At 55.1% G+C, this 18,801-nt stretch overlaps 1 protein-coding gene across 2 annotated transcripts in view; it reads right to left on the reverse strand.

Annotated features, from left to right (window-relative positions):
* Window positions 1–9,932: 9,932 nt before the first annotated feature.
* The window catches only part of LOC120913025 (RIB43A-like with coiled-coils protein 2), a 35,778-nt gene continuing 26,909 nt past the window's right edge, over window positions 9,933–18,801 (reverse strand). For both annotated transcript variants that reach the window (XM_040322685.1, XM_040322684.1), the window contains 3 exons: window positions 16,664–16,891; window positions 11,836–12,002; window positions 9,933–10,245 (listed from right to left, as the gene is read on the reverse strand). In XM_040322685.1, the coding sequence (XP_040178619.1) occupies window positions 10,164–10,245; window positions 11,836–12,002; window positions 16,664–16,891 (477 nt within the window). In that variant the 3' untranslated portion in view covers window positions 9,933–10,163. The remainder of the gene's footprint in view (window positions 10,246–11,835; window positions 12,003–16,663; window positions 16,892–18,801) is intronic.

Here is an 18,801-nt window from a genome sequence, read left to right on the forward strand (position 1 = left end):
GACCCCCCTCTCCATCATACAGGGATCAGTCACCCCCCTCCATCATACAGGGATCAGTGCCCCCCCTCCTCCATCATACAGGGATCAGTGACCCCCCCTCCATCATACAGGGATCAGTGACCCCCCCTCCATCATACAGGGATCAGTGACCCCCCTCCATCATACAGGGATCAGTGACCCCCCCCCTCCATCATACAGGGATCAGTGACCCCCCCTCCATCATACAGGTATCGGTGACCCCCTCCTCCATCATACAGGGGTCAGTGACCCCCTCCTCCATCATACAGGTATCAGTGACCCCCTCCTCCATCATACAGGTATCAGTGCCCCCCCCCTCCATCATAAAGGGATCAGTGCCCCCCCCTCCATCATAAAGGGATCAGTGACCCCCCCCTCCATCATACAGGGATTAGTGCCCCCCCTCTTCCATCAAACAGGGATCAGTGCCCCCCTCCATCATACAGGGATCAGTCACCCCCCCTCCATCATACAGGGATCAGTGACCCCCCTCCATCATACAGGGATCAGTGACCCCCCTCCTCCATCATACAGGGATCAGTGACCCCCCTCCTCCATCATACAGGGACCAGTGACCCCCCCTCCATCACACAGGGATCAATCACCCCCCCCCCTCCATCATACAGGGATCAGTGACCCCCCTCCATCATCATACAGGGATCAGTGCCCCCCCATCATACAGGGATCAGTCACCCCCCCTCCATCATACAGGGATCAGTCACCCCCCCTCCATCATACAGGGGTCAGTCACCCCCCCTCCATCATACAGGGGTCAGTGACCTCCCCCCCCTCCATCATACAGGGATCAGTGCCCCCCCCTCCATCATACATGGATCAGTGCCCCCCCCCCTCCATCATACAGGGATCAGTGACCCCCCCCCCTCCATCATACAGGGATCAGTGACCCCCCCTCCATCATACAGAGATCAGTGACCCCCCCCTCCATCATACAGGGATCAGTGACCCCCCTCCATCATACAGGGATCAGTCACCCCCCTCCATCATACAGGGATCAGTGACCCCCCCTCCATCATACAGGGATCAGTGACCCCCCTCCATCATACAGGGATCAGTGCCCCCCCTCCTCCATCATACAGGGATCAGTGACCCCCCCTCCATCATACAGGGATCAGTGACCCCCCCCCCCTCCATCATACAGGGGTCAGTGACCCCCCTCCATCATACAGGGATCAGTGACCCCCCCTCCATCATACAGGGATCAGTGACCCCCCCTCCATCATACAGGGATCAGTGACCCCCCCCTCCATCATACAGGGATCAGTGACCCCCCCCCTCCATCATACAGGGATCAGTGACCCCCCCTCCATCATACAGGGATCAGTCACCCCCCCCTCCATCATACAGGGATCAGTGACCCCCCCTCCATCATACAGGTATCGGTGACCCCCTCCTCCATCATACAGGGGTCAGTGACCCCCTCCTCCATCATACAGGTATCGGTGACCCCCTCCTCCATCATACAGGGGTCAGTGACCCCCCTCCATCATACAGGGATCAGTGACCCCCCCTCCATCATACAGGGATCAGTGACCCCCCCTCCATCATACAGGGATCAGTCACCCCCCCTCCATCATACAGGGATCAGTGACCCCCCCTCCATCATACAGGGATCAGTCACCCCCCCCCCCCTCCATCATACAGGGATCATTGACCCCCCCTCCATCATACAGGTATCGGTGACCCCCTCCTCCATCATACAGGGGTCAGTGACCCCCTCCTCCATCATACAGGTATCGGTGACCCCCTCCTCCATCATACAGGGATCAGTACCCCCCTCCATCATAAAGGGATCAGTGACCCCCCTCCTCCATCATACAGGGACCAGTGACCCCCCCTCCATCACACAGGGATCAATCACCCCCCCCTCCATCATACAGGGATCAGTCACCCCCCCTCCATCATACAGGGGTCAGTCACCCCCCCTCCATCATACAGGGATCAGTGACCTCCCCCCTCCATCATACAGGGATCAGTGCCCCCCCTCCATCATACAGGGATCAGTGACCCCCCTCCATCATACAGGGATCAGTGACCCCCCCCCTCCATCATACAGGGATCAGTGACCCCCCCTCCATCATACAGGGATCAGTGACCCCCCCCCCCATCATACAGAGATCAGTGACCCCCCCTCCATCATACAGGGATCAGTGACCCCCTCTCCATCATACAGGGGTCAGTGACCCCCCCTCCTACAGGAATCAGTGACCCCCCTCCCCTCCATCATACAGGGGTCAGTGCTCCCCCTCCATCATACAGGGATCAGTGACCTCCCTCCATCATACAGGGATCAGTGACCCCCCCCTCCATCATACAGGGATCAGTGACCCCCTCCCCTCCATCATACAGGGGTCAGCGACCCCCCTCCATCATATAGGGATCAGTGACCCCCCCTCCATCATACAGGGGTCAGTGCTCTCCCTCCATCATACAGGGATCAGTGACCTCCCTCCATCATACAGGGATCAGTGACCCCCCCCCTCCATCATACAGGGGTCAGTGCCCCCCCTCCATCATACAGGGATCAGTGACCCCCCTCCGCTCCATCATACAGGGATCAGTGACCCCCTCCTTCATACAGGGATCAGTGCTCCCCCTCCATCATACAGGGATCAGTGACCCCCTCCTTCATACAGGGATCAGTGACCCCCCTCTCCATCATACAGGGATCAGTCACCCCCCTCCATCATACAGGGATCAGTGCCCCCCCTCCTCCATCATACAGGGATCAGTGACCCCCCCCTCCATCATACAGGGATCAGTCACCCCCCTCCATCATACAGGGATCAGTGCCCCCCCCTCCATCATACAGGGATCAGTGATCCCCCTCCATCATACAGGGATCAGTGCCCCCCTCCTCCATCATACAGGGGTCAGTGACCCCCCCTCCATCATACAGGTATCGGTGACCCCCTCCTCCATCATACAGGGGTCAGTGACCCCCCTCCATCATACAGGGATCAGTGACCCCCCCTCCATCATACAGGGATCAGTGACCCCCCTCCATCATACAGGGATCAGTGACCCCCCCTCCATCATACAGGGATCAGTGACCCCCCCCTCCATCATACAGGTATCGGTGACCCCCTCCTCCATCATACAGGGGTCAGTGACCCCCTCCTCCATCATACAGGTATCAGTGACCCCCTCCTCCATCATACAGGTATCAGTGCCCCCCCCCTCCATCATAAAGGGATCAGTGCCCCCCCCCCTCCATCATAAAGGGATCAGTGACCCCCCCTCCATCATACAGGGATCAGTGCCCCCCCTCTTCCATCAAACAGGGATCAGTGCCCCCCTCCATCATACAGGGATCAGTCACCCCCCCTCCATCATACAGGGATCAGTGACCCCCCTCCATCATACAGGGATCAGTGACCCCCCTCCTCCATCATACAGGGATCAGTGACCCCCCTCCTCCATCATACAGGGACCAGTGACCCCCCCTCCATCACACAGGGATCAATCACCCCCCCCCCTCCATCATACAGGGATCAGTGACCCCCCTCCATCATCATACAGGGATCAGTGCCCCCCCATCATACAGGGATCAGTCACCCCCCCTCCATCATACAGGGATCAGTCACCCCCCGTCCATCATACAGGGGTCAGTCACCCCCCCTCCATCATACAGGGGTCAGTGACCTCCCCCCCCTCCATCATACAGGGATCAGTGCCCCCCCTCCATCATACATGGATCAGTGCCCCCCCCCCTCCATCATACAGGGATCAGTGACCCCCCCCCTCCATCATACAGGGATCAGTGACCCCCCCCTCCATCATACAGAGATCAGTGACCCCCCCCTCCATCATACAGGGATCAGTGACCCCCCTCCATCATACAGGGATCAGTGACCCCCCCCTTATCATACAGAGATCAGTGACCCCCCCATCATACAGGGGTCAGTGACCTCCCTCCATCATACAGGGATCAGTGACCCCCCCCCCTCCATCATACAGGGATCAGTGACCCCCCTCCATCATACAGGGATCAGTCACCCCTCCTCCATCATACAGGGATCAGTCACCCCCCCTCCATCATACAGGGATCAGTGACCCCCCTCCATCATACAGGGATCAGTGACCCCCCTCCATCACACAGGGATCAGTCACCCCCCCTCCATCATACAGGGGTCAGTGACCCCCCCCCCCCTCATACAGGGATCAGTGACCCCCCCTCCATCATACAGGGGTCAGTGACCCCCTCTCCATCATACAGGGGTCAGTGACCCCCCCTCCTACAGGAATCAGTGACCCCCCTCCCCTCCATCATACAGAGGTCAGTGCTCCCCCTCCATCATACAGGGATCAGTGACCTCCCTCCATCATACAGGGATCAGTGACCCCCCCCTCCATCATACAGGGATCAGTGACCCCCTCCCCTCCATCATACAGGGGTCAGCGACCCCCCTCCATCATATAGGGATCAGTGACCCCCCCTCCATCATACAGGGGTCAGTGCTCTCCCTCCATCATACAGGGATCAGTGACCTCCCTCCATCATACAGGGATCAGTGACCCCCCCCCCCCTCCATCATACAGGGGTCAGTGCCCCCCCTCCATCATACAGGGATCAGTGACCCCCCTCCGCTCCATCATACAGGGATCAGTGACCCCCTCCTTCATACAGGGATCAGTGCTCCCCCTCCATCATACAGGGATCAGTGACCCCCTCCTTCATACAGGGATCAGTGACCCCCCTCTCCATCATACAGGGATCAGTCACCCCCCTCCATCATACAGGGATCAGTGCCCCCCCTCCTCCATCATACAGGGATCAGTGACCCCCCCTCCATCATACAGGGATCAGTGACCCCCCCTCCATCATACAGGGATCAGTGACCCCCCTCCATCATACAGGGATCAGTGACCCCCCCCCTCCATCATACAGGGATCAGTGACCCCCCCTCCATCATACAGGTATCGGTGACCCCCTCCTCCATCATACAGGGGTCAGTGACCCCCTCCTCCATCATACAGGGATCAGTGACCCCCTCCTCCATCATACAGGTATCAGTGCCCCCCCCCTCCATCATAAAGGGATCAGTGCCCCCCCCTCCATCATAAAGGGATCAGTGACCCCCCCTCCATCATACAGGGATTAGTGCCCCCCCTCTTCCATCAAACAGGGATCAGTGCCCCCCTCCATCATACAGGGATCAGTCACCCCCCCTCCATCATACAGGGATCAGTGACCCCCCTCCATCATACAGGGATCAGTGACCCCCCTCCTCCATCATACAGGGATCAGTGACCCCCCTCCTCCATCATACAGGGACCAGTGACCCCCCCTCCATCACACAGGGATCAATCACCCCCCCCCCCCTCCATCATACAGGGATCAGTGACCCCCCTCCATCATCATACAGGGATCAGTGCCCCCCCATCATACAGGGATCAGTCACCCCCCCTCCATCATACAGGGATCAGTCACCCCCCCCTCCATCATACAGGGGTCAGTCACCCCCCCTCCATCATACAGGGGTCAGTGACCTCCCCCCCCTCCATCATACAGGGATCAGTGCCCCCCCCTCCATCATACATGGATCAGTGCCCCCCCCCTCCATCATACAGGGATCAGTGACCCCCCCCTCCATCATACAGGGATCAGTGACCCCCCCTCCATCATACAGAGATCAGTGACCCCCCCTCCATCATACAGGGATCAGTGACCCCCCTCCATCATACAGGGATCAGTCACCCCCCTCCATCATACAGGGATCAGTGACCCCCCCTCCATCATACAGGGATCAGTGACCCCCCTCCATCATACAGGGATCAGTGCCCCCCCCTCCTCCATCATACAGGGATCAGTGACCCCCCCTCCATCATACAGGGATCAGTGACCCCCCCCCTCCATCATACAGGGGTCAGTGACCCCCCTCCATCATACAGGGATCAGTGACCCCCCCTCCATCATACAGGGATCAGTGACCCCCCCTCCATCATACAGGGATCAGTGACCCCCCCCTCCATCATACAGGGATCAGTGACCCCCCCCTCCATCATACAGGGATCAGTGACCCCCCCTCCATCATACAGGGATCAGTCACCCCCCCCTCCATCATACAGGGATCAGTGACCCCCCCCTCCATCATACAGGTATCGGTGACCCCCTCCTCCATCATACAGGGGTCAGTGACCCCCTCCTCCATCATACAGGTATCGGTGACCCCCTCCTCCATCATACAGGGGTCAGTGACCCCCCTCCATCATACAGGGATCAGTGACCCCCCCCTCCATCATACAGGGATCAGTGACCCCCCCTCCATCATACAGGGATCAGTCACCCCCCCTCCATCATACAGGGATCAGTGACCCCCCCTCCATCATACAGGGATCAGTCACCCCCCCCCCTCCATCATACAGGGATCATTGACCCCCCCTCCATCATACAGGTATCGGTGACCCCCTCCTCCATCATACAGGGGTCAGTGACCCCCTCCTCCATCATACAGGTATCGGTGACCCCCTCCTCCATCATACAGGGATCAGTACCCCCCTCCATCATAAAGGGATCAGTGACCCCCCTCCTCCATCATACAGGGACCAGTGACCCCCCCTCCATCACACAGGGATCAATCACCCCCCCCTCCATCATACAGGGATCAGTCACCCCCCCCTCCATCATACAGGGGTCAGTCACCCCCCCCTCCATCATACAGGGATCAGTGACCTCCCCCCTCCATCATACAGGGATCAGTGCCCCCCCTCCATCATACAGGGATCAGTGACCCCCCTCCATCATACAGGGATCAGTGACCCCCCCCCTCCATCATACAGGGATCAGTGACCCCCCCTCCATCATACAGGGATCAGTGACCCCCCCCTCCATCATACAGAGATCAGTGACCCCCCCCTCCATCATACAGGGATCAGTGACCCCCTCTCCATCATACAGGGGTCAGTGACCCCCCCCTCCTACAGGAATCAGTGACCCCCCTCCCCTCCATCATACAGGGGTCAGTGCTCCCCCTCCATCATACAGGGATCAGTGACCTCCCTCCATCATACAGGGATCAGTGACCCCCTCCTTCATACAGGGATCAGTGACCCCCCTCTCCATCATACAGGGATCAGTCACCCCCCTCCATCATACAGGGATCAGTGCCCCCCCTCCTCCATCATACAGGGATCAGTGACCCCCCCTCCATCATACAGGGATCAGTCACCCCCCTCCATCATACAGGGATCAGTGACCCCCCCTCCATCATACAGGGATCAGTGATCCCCCTCCATCATACAGGGATCAGTGCCCCCCTCCTCCATCATAAGGGGGTCAGTGACCCCCCCTCCATCATACAGGTATCGGTGACCCCCTCCTCCATCATACAGGGGTCAGTGACCCCCCTCCATCATACAGGGATCAGTGACCCCCCCTCCATCATACAGGGATCAGTGACCCCCCTCCATCATACAGGGATCAGTGACCCCCCCTCCATCATACAGGGATCAGTGACCCCCCCTCCATCATACAGGTATCGGTGACCCCCTCCTCCATCATACAGGGGTCAGTGACCCCCTCCTCCATCATACAGGTATCAGTGACCCCCTCCTCCATCATACAGGTATCAGTGCCCCCCCCTCCATCATAAAGGGATCAGTGCCCCCCCCTCCATCATAAAGGGATCAGTGACCCCCCCTCCATCATACAGGGATCAGTGCCCCCCCTCTTCCATCAAACAGGGATCAGTGCCCCCCTCCATCATACAGGGATCAGTCACCCCCCCTCCATCATACAGGGATCAGTGACCCCCCTCCATCATACAGGGATCAGTGACCCCCCTCCTCCATCATACAGGGATCAGTGACCCCCCTCCTCCATCATACAGGGACCAGTGACCCCCCCTCCCTCACACAGGGATCAATCACCCCCCCCCCCTCCATCATACAGGGATCAGTGACCCCCCTCCATCATCATACAGGGATCAGTGCCCCCCCATCATACAGGGATCAGTCACCCCCCCTCCATCATACAGGGATCAGTCACCCCCCGTCCATCATACAGGGGTCAGTCACCCCCCCTCCATCATACAGGGGTCAGTGACCTCCCCCCCCCCCATCATACAGGGATCAGTGCCCCCCCTCCATCATACATGGATCAGTGCCCCCCCCCTCCATCATACAGGGATCAGTGACCCCCCCCTCCATCATACAGGGATCAGTGACCCCCCCTCCATCATACAGAGATCAGTGACCCCCCCCCTCCATCATACAGGGATCAGTGACCCCCCTCCATCATACAGGGATCAGTCACCCCCTCCATCATACAGGGATCAGTGACCCCCCCTCCATCATACAGGGATCAGTGACCCCCCTCCATCATACAGGGATCAGTGCCCCCCCTCCTCCATCATACAGGGATCAGTGACCCCCCCCCCTCCATCATACAGGGATCAGTGACCCCCCCCCTCCATCATACAGGGGTCAGTGACCCCCCTCCATCATACAGGGATCAGTGACCCCCCCTCCATCATACAGGGATCAGTGACCCCCCCCTCCATCATACAGGGATCAGTGACCCCCCCTCCATCATACAGGGATCAGTGACCCCCCCCCTCCATCATACAGGGATCAGTGACCCCCCCTCCATCATACAGGGATCAGTCACCCCCCCCTCCATCATACAGGGATCAGTGACCCCCCCTCCATCATACAGGTATCGGTGACCCCCTCCTCCATCATACAGGGGTCAGTGACCCCCTCCTCCATCATACAGGTATCGGTGACCCCCTCCTCCATCATACAGGGGTCAGTGACCCCCCTCCATCATACAGGGATCAGTGACCCCCCCCTCCATCATACAGGGATCAGTGACCCCCCCTCCATCATACAGGGATCAGTCACCCCCCCCTCCATCATACAGGGATCAGTGACCCCCCCTCCATCATACAGGGATCAGTCACCCCCCCCCCCTCCATCATACAGGGATCATTGACCCCCCCCTCCATCATACAGGTATCGGTGACCCCCTCCTCCATCATACAGGGGTCAGTGACCCCCTCCTCCATCATACAGGTATCGGTGACCCCCTCCTCCATCATACAGGGATCAGTACCCCCCCTCCATCATAAAGGGATCAGTGACCCCCCTCCTCCATCATACAGGGACCAGTGACCCCCCCTCCATCACACAGGGATCAATCACCCCCCCCTCCATCATACAGGGATCAGTCACCCCCCCTCCATCATACAGGGGTCAGTCACCCCCCCCCTCCATCATACAGGGATCAGTGACCTCCCCCCTCCATCATACAGGGATCAGTGCCCCCCCTCCATCATATAGGGATCAGTGACCCCCCTCCATCATACAGGGATCAGTGACCCCCCCCTCCATCATACAGGGATCAGTGACCCCCCCTCCATCATACAGGGATCAGTGACCCCCCCCCTCCATCATACAGAGATCAGTGACCCCCCCCTCCATCATACAGGGATCAGTGCTCCCCCTCCATCATACAGGGATCAGTGACCCCCCTCCATCATACAGGGATCAGTGACCCCCTCCATCATACAGAGATCAGTGACCCCCTCCCTCCATCATACAGGGATCAGTGCTCCCCCTCCATCATACAGGGATCAGTGACCCCCCCCCTCCATCATACAGGGCCCCAAGCTGGGGGGGCCTATAATAAGACTTACCTATATGTACTGTGTGTAGTAACATCTGCCAACAGCACAGGACAAATATAAAGTCCTGATTGGCTAAGAGTGTGAATGGATCCGGGAGGCGGGATGACGTCACCGATTACGGAACGGCACCGGCCGCCTCCCGGATCCATTCACACTCTTAGCCAATCAGGACCTTGTATTTGTCCTGTGCTGTTGGCAATCCGATTGTAACGTGTTCTTAGATTCCCTGCAGTCATTAAATCACAGAATAGACAAGAATCCATGTTTCTGATCAAATAATATCTTTTATTTCTCTCCGCAGACACTGAGAGGACTCCGCCCCTTCCTTCACAAGAGCGGGCGGTCCCATCGGAGGAGGAGGAGCTGGGGGAGGAGTCAGGGGAGGTCTTTTATTTCTCTCCGCAGACTCTGAGAGGACTCCGCCCCTTCCTTCACAAGAGTGGGCGGTCCCATCGGAGGAGGAGGAGCTGGGGGAGGAGTCAGGGGAGGTCCTATTCAGCGGCTGGTGGTGTTGAACTGGCTGTGATAATGTGCGGTGGGGTTGTTGGTGTAAACCACTTTCTCCAGGTACTCCAGGCTGGAAAAGATACAAATAATGACGTTTAGAGGAGATCCCGATCTATTCTCTCTCTGTGACACCCCACCCCCCATACGTGTCTGTCCGTGACACCCGACCCCCCATAAGTGTCTGTCCGTGACACCCGACCTCCCATACGTGTCTCTATGACACCCCACCCCCCATACGTGTTTCTCTGTGACACCCCACCTCCCATACGTGTCTCTCCGTGACACCCCACCTCCCATACATGTCTCTCTGTGACACCCCACCTCCCATACGTGTCTCTCTGTGACACCCCACCCCCCATACGTGTCTCTCTGTGACACCCCACCCCCCATACGTGTCTCTCCGCGACACCCCACCTCCCATACGTGTCTCTCTGCGACACCCCACCTCCCATACGTGTCTCTCCGTGACACCCCACCTCCCATACGTGTCTCTCTGCGACACCCCACCCCCCATACGTGTCTGTCCGTGACACCCGACCCCCCATAAGTGTCTGTCCGTGACACCCGACCTCCCATACGTGTCTCTATGACACCCCACCCCCCATACGTGTTTCTCTGTGACACCCCACCTCCCATACGTGTCTCTCCGTGACACCCCACACGTGTCTCTCCGTGACACCCCACCTCCCATACGTGTCTCTCTGCGACACCCCACCTCCCATACGTGTCTCTCCGTGACACCCCACCCCCCATACGTGTCTCTCCGTGACACCCCACCTCCCATACGTGTCTCTCTGCGACACCCCACCTCCCATACGTGTCTCTCTTTGACACCCCACCTCCCATACGTGTCTCTCTGCGACACCCCACCTCCCATACATGTCTCTCTGTGACACCCCACCTCCCATACGTGTCTCTCTGCGACACCCCACCTCCCATACGTGTCTCTCTGACACCCCACCTCCCATACGTGTCTCTCTGTGACACCCCACCTCCCATACGTGTCTCTCTGTGACACCTCACATACGTGTCTGTCCGTGACACCCCACCTCCCATACGTGTCTCTATGACACCCCACCCCCCATACGTGTCTCTCTGTGACACCCCACCTCCCATACGTGTCTCTCCGTGACACCCCACCTCCCATACGTGTCTCTCTGCGACACCCCACCTCCCATACGTGTCTCTCTGCGACACCCCACCTCCCATACGTGTCTCTCTGTGACACCCCACCTCCCATACGTGTCTCTCTGTGACACCCCACCTCCCATACGTGTCTCTCTGTGACACCCCACCCCCCATACGTGTCTCTCTGCGACACCCCACCCCCCATACGTCTCTCTCTGTGACACCCCACCTCCCATACGTGTCTGTCCGTGACACCCCACCTCCCATACGTGTCTCTCTGTGACTGGTGGCTGCAATGTCCGCCGGCCAGAATGGGAAAAAAGAAGGAAAGGCGCCGCTCACCAACCCAGTGCATTAGTATGTAGATGAATGTGGCCTCAGCCACGCCCCCCTGACATGTTTCATTTGGATCGTTGATTCCTCATTGATGGAGCGCCTCTACCCTGCTGCAATCATGTGGACATTTGAGCCTAAAATCCTCATTTACGTTCGTCCTGCTTAGTGCGGCGCCCCCTGTATGCTGACCACTTACTGTGCCCTCTGCTCTCTGCTCAGCTGCTGGTTGTACTGATCCGTCCTCTTCCTGATCTCCCGGTTCAGCTCTTCTTCCTGCTGCTCCAATGTCATTGCAGCGCGAGCCGCCAGCATCCTCTGCCTGTCCCACTCCACGTCTTCCCGCTTCTCCTCCTCCTTCAGCCTCTGAGAACCACAACAGAATGAGGAAATCTGTTATTCTATAAAGCTGAACTCCGGGATCATCCAATATAGCCCACATGCAAGAGCCGTGTGTATTATTACTGGAAACTTGGGGTGCACACTGATAACTTCATCTCTGTCACTCTGCTCTCTCCTCCTATCAACATGCGCCTTGCACTGTAGCACCCCTGATTGGCTCCTTTTGCTGCTTCTCCCTCCCCTTCTCTGAGTTCTGCTGTCCCCATTCTAAATTTAGCGATAGGGACAGCACAGGGCAAATCTAACCCCTTTCATACTGGGCCGATTCCCCTCTTACAAATAAAAATCATCATTTGTTTGCTAGAAAATTACTCAGAACCCCCCAATCATCAAAGCAGACTTTCGCTCGTTTTTTTTTTCTTTCCATCTATTAATTTTTTTTCTTCCAGTAAATCCCTTACACAGCCCGCTTCCTGTTTCCTTATACAGCCCGCTTCCTGTTTCCTTATACAGCCCGCTTCCTGTTTCCTTATACAGCTCGCTTCCTGTTTACTTATACAGCCCACTTCCTGTTTCCTAATACAGCTTGCTTCCTGTTTCCTTATACAGCCCGCTTCCTGTTTCGCTTCCTGTTTCCTTATACAGCCCGCTTCCTGTTTCCTTATACAGCTCGCTTCCTGTTTACTTATACAGCCCACTTCCTGTTTCCTTATACAGCCCGCTTCCTGTTTCCTTATACAGCCCGCTTCCTGTTTCCTTATACAGCCCGCTTCCTGTTTCCTTATACAGCTCGCTTCCTGTTTACTTATACAGCCCACTTCCTGTTTCCTTATACAGCTTGCTTCCTGTTTCCTTATACAGCCCGCTTCCTGTTTCGCTTCCTGTTTCCTTATACAGCCCGCTTCCTGTTTCCTTATACAGCTCGCTTCCTGTTTACTTATACAGCCCACTTCCTGTTTCCTTATACAGCCAGCTTCCCGTTTCCTTATACAGCCCGCTACCTGTTTCCTTATACAGCCCGCTACCTGTTTCCTTACACAGTCCGCTTCCTGTTTCCTTACACAGCCCGCTTCCTGTTTCCTTATACAGCCCGCTTCCTGTTTCCTTATACAGCCCGCTTCCTGTTTCCTTATACAGCCCATTACCTGTTTCCTTATACAGCCCATTACCTGTTTCCTTATACAGCCCGCTTCCTGTTTCCTTATACAGCTCGCTTCTTGTTTCCTTATACAGCCCGCTTCCCGTTTCCTTATACAGCCCGCTTCCCGTTTCCTTATACAGCCCGCTTCCTGTTTCCTTATACAGCCCGCTTCCTGTTTCCTTATACAGCCCGCTTCCTGTTTCCTTACACAGCCCGCTTCCTGTTTCCTTATACAGCCCGCTTCCTTATACAGCCCGCTTCCTGTTTCCTTATACAGCCCGCTACCTCTTTCCTTATACAGCCCGCTTCCTGTTTCCTTATACAGCCCGCTTCCTGTTTCCTTATACAGCCCGCTTCCTGTTCCCTTATACACCCCGCTTCCTGTTCCCTTATACACCCCGCTTCCTGTTCCCTTATACAGCCCGCTTCCTGTTTCCTTATACAGATCACTTCCTGTTTTTTTATACAGCCCGCTACCTCTTTCCTTATACAGCCCGCTACCTCTTTCCTTATACAGCCCACTTCCTGTTTCCTTATACAGCCCGCTTCCTGATACAGCCCGCTTCCTGTTTCCTTAAACAGCCCGCTTCCTGTTTCCTTATACAGCCCGCTTCCCTATACACCCCGCTTCCCGTTCCCTTATACACCCCGCTTCCTGTTCCCTTATACACCCCGCTTCCTGTTCCCTTATACACCCCGCTTCCTGTTCCCTTATACAGCCCGCTTCCTGTTCCCTTATACAGCCCGCTTCCTGTTTTTTTATACAGCCCGCTACCTCTTTCCTTATACAGCCCGCTACCTCTTTCCTTATACAGCCCACTTCCTGTTTCCTTATACAGCCCGCTTCCTGATACAGCCCGCTTCCTGTTTCCTTAAACAGCCCGCTTCCTGTTTCCTTATACAGCCCGCTTCCCGTTTCCTTATACACCCCGCTTCCCGTTCCCTTATACACCCCGCTTCCTGTTCCCTTATACACCCCGCTTCCTGTTCCCTTATACACCCCGCTTCCTGTTCCCTTATACAGCCTGCTTCCTTGTTTCCTTATACAGACCACTTCCTGTTTTTTTATACAGCCTGCTACCTGTTTCCTCATATAGCCCGCTACCTCTTTCCTTATACAGCCCGCTACCTCTTTCCTTATACAGCCCACTTCCTGTTTCCTTATACAGCCCGCTTCCTGTTTCCTTAAACAGCCCGCTTCCTGTTTCCTTATACAGCCCGCTTCCCGTTTCCTTATACAGCCCGCTTCCCGTTTCCTTATACAGCCCGCTTCCCGTTTCCTTATACAGCCCGCTTCCCGTTTCCTTATACAGACCGCTTCCCGTTTCCTTATACAGACCGCTTCCTGTTTTCTTATACAGCCCGCTTTCTTTTTTCTTTATACAGACCACTTCCTGTTTCCTTATACAGACCACTTCCTGTTTTCTTATACAGACCACTTCCTGTTTCCTTATACAGACCACTTCCTGTTTCCTTATACAGACCACTTCCTGTCTGTCTGGTCATTAGCCTAGGCCAGTGATGGCGAACCTTGGCACCCCCAGATGTTTTGGAACTACATTTCCCATGATGCTCAACTGCACTGCAGAGTGGATGAGCATCATGGGAAATGTAGTTCCAACACATCTGGGGTGCCAAGGTTCACATCACTGGTCTATGCCGATGACATTGTGCACAGCTCTCTCTCTCTCCTGAGAGTTTGCCAGGAAGGGAGGGGGGATGAGTCATAGGAGGGCCAATGAGAGATGCAGAGCTAAAAGCGGACTTTCAGTCATTTTTTCATCTTTCCATCTATTAAATCTTCTGCCCTTGTTGTTGTTTTATCTTTGGATAGTAAAACATTGTTTTCCTGTCAGTAAATTCCTTATACAGCCCACTTCCTGTTTACTGTCTGGTCATTGGTCTAGGCTTATGACATCACGCACAGCTCTCTCTCTCTCCTGATAGTTTGCTAGGAAGGGAGGGGGGGATGAGTCATTAGAAGGCCAATGAGAGCTGCAGAGCTAAAGGTGTGCCTTTGTGTAAATCCAGGAAGTAAACAGACAGCTGCCCACAGTTAAAATGGCTGCAGGCAGACTTGGTGGAGGGAGATTTTGCAACATGTTTGGCAAGTAAAGAATCACAGTATATAAAAAATAATATTCAAATTGGTTGGAGGGAAGCTTCAGAATGGCAAAGATGTTTTTTATTACAAATTATGTGAGCAGACTGCAGTTCCTCTTTAAATCTCTCTCTCTCTCTCAGGGAGAGAGAGATTTAAAGAGAAAGATAGATATTTGTAGACTTATGTACATGGGGAGGAGCCTGTGATACTTATGTACAGGGGGAGGAGCCTGTGATACTTATGTACGTGGGAGGAGCCTGCGATACTTATGTACGTGGGAGGAGCCTGCGATACTTATGTACGTGGGAAGAGCCTGCGATACTAATGTACGTGGGAGAAGCCTGCGATACTAATGTACGTGGGAGAAGCCTGCGATACTAATGTACGTGGGAGGAGCCTGCAATACCTATGTACGTGGGAGGAGCCTGCGATACCTATGTACGTGGGAGGAGCCTGCGATACCTATGTACATGGGAGGAGCCTGCGATACCTATGTACGTGGGGAGGAGCCTGTAATACTTATGTACGTGGGAGGAGCCTGTGATACCTGTGTACGTGGGAGGAGCCTGTGATACCTATGTACGTGGGAGGAGCCTGTGATACCTATGTACGTGGGAGGAGCCTATGATACCTATGTACGTGGGAGGAGCCTGTGATACCTATGTACGTGGGAGGAGCCTGTGATACCTATGTACGTGGGAGGAGCCTGTGATACTTATGTACATGGGGGGGGGGGGGGAGTCTGTGATACTTATTTACATTGGAGAAGCCTGTGGTACTAATGTACTGGCTCCTCCCATGTACACAAGTATCACTGGCTCCTCCTATGTACACAAGTATCAGAGGCTCCTCCTATGTAAATAAGTATCACAGGCTCCTCCCATGTGCATAAGTTTTAAAACTTATGCACATGGGAGGAGCCTGTGATACTTATTTACATAGGAGGAGCCTGTGATACTTGTGTACATAGGAGGAGCCAGTGATACTTGTGTACATGGGAGGAGCCAGTGATACTTGTGTACATGGGAGGAGCCTGTGATACTTGTGCACGTGGGAGGAGCCTGTGATACTTGTGCACGTGGGAGGAGCCTGTGATACTTGTGCACGTGGGAGGAGCCTGTGATACTTGTGCACGTGGGAGGAGCCTGTGATACTTATGCACGTGGGAGGAGCCTGTGATACTTATGCACGTGGGAGGAGCCTGTGATACTTGTGCACGTGGGAGGAGCCTGAAAAGTGAAGCACTGTGAATACTTTCCGGATGCTGTTTATGTAACTCTGTTAATGGGGTGCGACTTGTCATGTGACTTTGAACTTCCAAGTCGCATAACAAATGGCGGCAGTGTGAGCCGAGCCTAAATCAGCTAAACAGTTTCAGCAGAAGCCCCGATGTGATTGGTTTTTGTTCCCAGTAAACATGACAGTGATTGGTCACTCCACCTGTCTCTCCTGCTGTTGCTGCTCCTGAATTTCCAGGATGGATTGGAGCTGCTCGGGGCTCATGCCTTTCCAGCGATCCGGCACAACGCGGTGCGGCCCGTAGCAGCTAGCGGCCGCGGCGGGGTTCTCCGTCAGTATGTCGCCGGTCAGGTGGTTGTAGATCTCTGCAAAATTACTCTCTTCTTCCTGCTGTTTCTCCAGCTTCCTGCGCTCTGAAGACTCCATGGCCTAGGTAGGCGATACAGACAGAGGTCGTGATAAAGGAACCCGCCATGCTAAATGACCAAAACCGTATTATCCAATCCATGCATTCGATGACTGTTGTATGGAATTCTGCATTATAATGTAGAGAGACCGGTCTGGTGCCCTAGGTACACCCTGGCCCGGATTCAGAAAGAATTGCGCTCTATTTGCGGAGGCGCAGGGCAACGATTTTGCCCTGCGCCCCCGCAAATATTTTGCGCTGCCCTCGATTCACGGAGCAGTAGCTCCGTAAATTGCTAGGGCGCGCCGGCAAAATTGCCCGGGATAAGCGCGCGCAATGTAAATGATTCCGCCGGGGGCGGGAATCATTTAAATTAGGCGCGCTCCTGCGCCGAGCGTAGAGCGCATGCTCCGTCGGGAAACTTTCCCGACGTGCATTGCGGCAAATGACGTCGCAAGGACGTCATTTGCTTCAAAGTGAACGTGAATGGAGTCCAGCGCCATTCACGATTCACTTACGCAAACGACGTAAAATTCGAACGTCGCAACGCGGGAAGGCCGGATATAGTTTAGCATTGGCTGCCCCTGCTATTAGAAGGGGCAGCCTTACGCTAAACACGCCGTACAGAAACGACGTAACTTGCGCACGCAGGGGGCGCGCAACATTGTGAATCGGCGTAAGTATGCAATTTGCATACTATACGCTGACCACAATGGGAACGCCCCCTAGCGGTCATCGCAAGAATGCAGCCTAAAATCTGCGTGGCATAAGAGCCTTATGCCACGCAGATTTTAGGCTGCAGTCGGCGTAACGAGTTCTCTGAATCAGGAGAACTTGTTACGCCGGCGCAAGTCAGCAATTGCGCTGCGTAACTATGGTCACGCAGGCGCAATTGCTTACTGAATCTGGGCCCCTGTTTAGGAATCTGCCCCATATGACTTCATCCAGCCCTTTCCTCCCCAGCCTGACCTTTCCTTAGCTAACCCCTTCCATTCATTGGATTTCAGTTTTGTTCATGGCGGCTCAGCATTATCTTAGGGGGCGCTCTTTATGCAAATTCAATCTGCCTAGGAACACCCACTTCTCCAGACTGATATCCACCCATCAAGGTGGTTTGATATTTACATAACTCCTCCCACTACTTGCTTCGAGGCTGAAAGTACTGGGGCAGGGTGCCCCCTGCTGGCCCCTCCCACCAGCCCTGATCTGCCCGCAGTGCATAGAGAAGTCTGGAAAAGGCAAAATACAAGCAGATTAAACCACTTTAATGTTCAGATCTAAGAGAGCGATTCTTTAGGTGCTTCTGTACTAAAAGGCAGAGCAATTTTTACCTTTAGCCTCTTGCCGACTGCACCATAGAGAAATGACGACTACAGCGCGGTCACACATTTCCAGGAGGGCGTCTAATGAAAACATCCTCCCAGAACCCTGTCTCAGAGGCGGCTCTTTAATAGGCGGTCGCCTAAGGCCTCACACTCACAGGGGCCTCACATCCGCCTAATTTGCCCCTGCTCAATCACTGTGTGCTAGATCCGTGCAACTTTCTGCAGCCATTTTTATTTGCTTGAATTATTTTTACCCATTATGGGCATGGTGGGGCCCCCCCCGTGTCTATGTTTTGCTTTAGGCCTCACAAAGCCTAGAGCCGCCTCCTCGGACGCATCGGGAGTGCTAGAGAACAGGATTTTCTGGCTATCAGCAGCAGTGGCGGCTGGTGCTCCATTTTTTTGGGGGGGCGCAAACCACAACCCAACCCCCCCCCCCATCACTCGCCCGCAATAGGGCCTACAGACAGGCAGATAGATAAACAGACATGAAGATAGATAGATAGATAGATAGATAGATAGACATGTAGATAGATAGATAGACAGACATGTAAATAGATAGATAGACAGACAGACATGTAGACAGATAGATAGATAGATAGATAGAT

This window comes from Rana temporaria, chromosome 9, assembly GCF_905171775.1.
Source record: "Rana temporaria chromosome 9, aRanTem1.1, whole genome shotgun sequence".
Taxonomy (NCBI): Eukaryota; Metazoa; Chordata; class Amphibia; order Anura; family Ranidae; genus Rana; species Rana temporaria.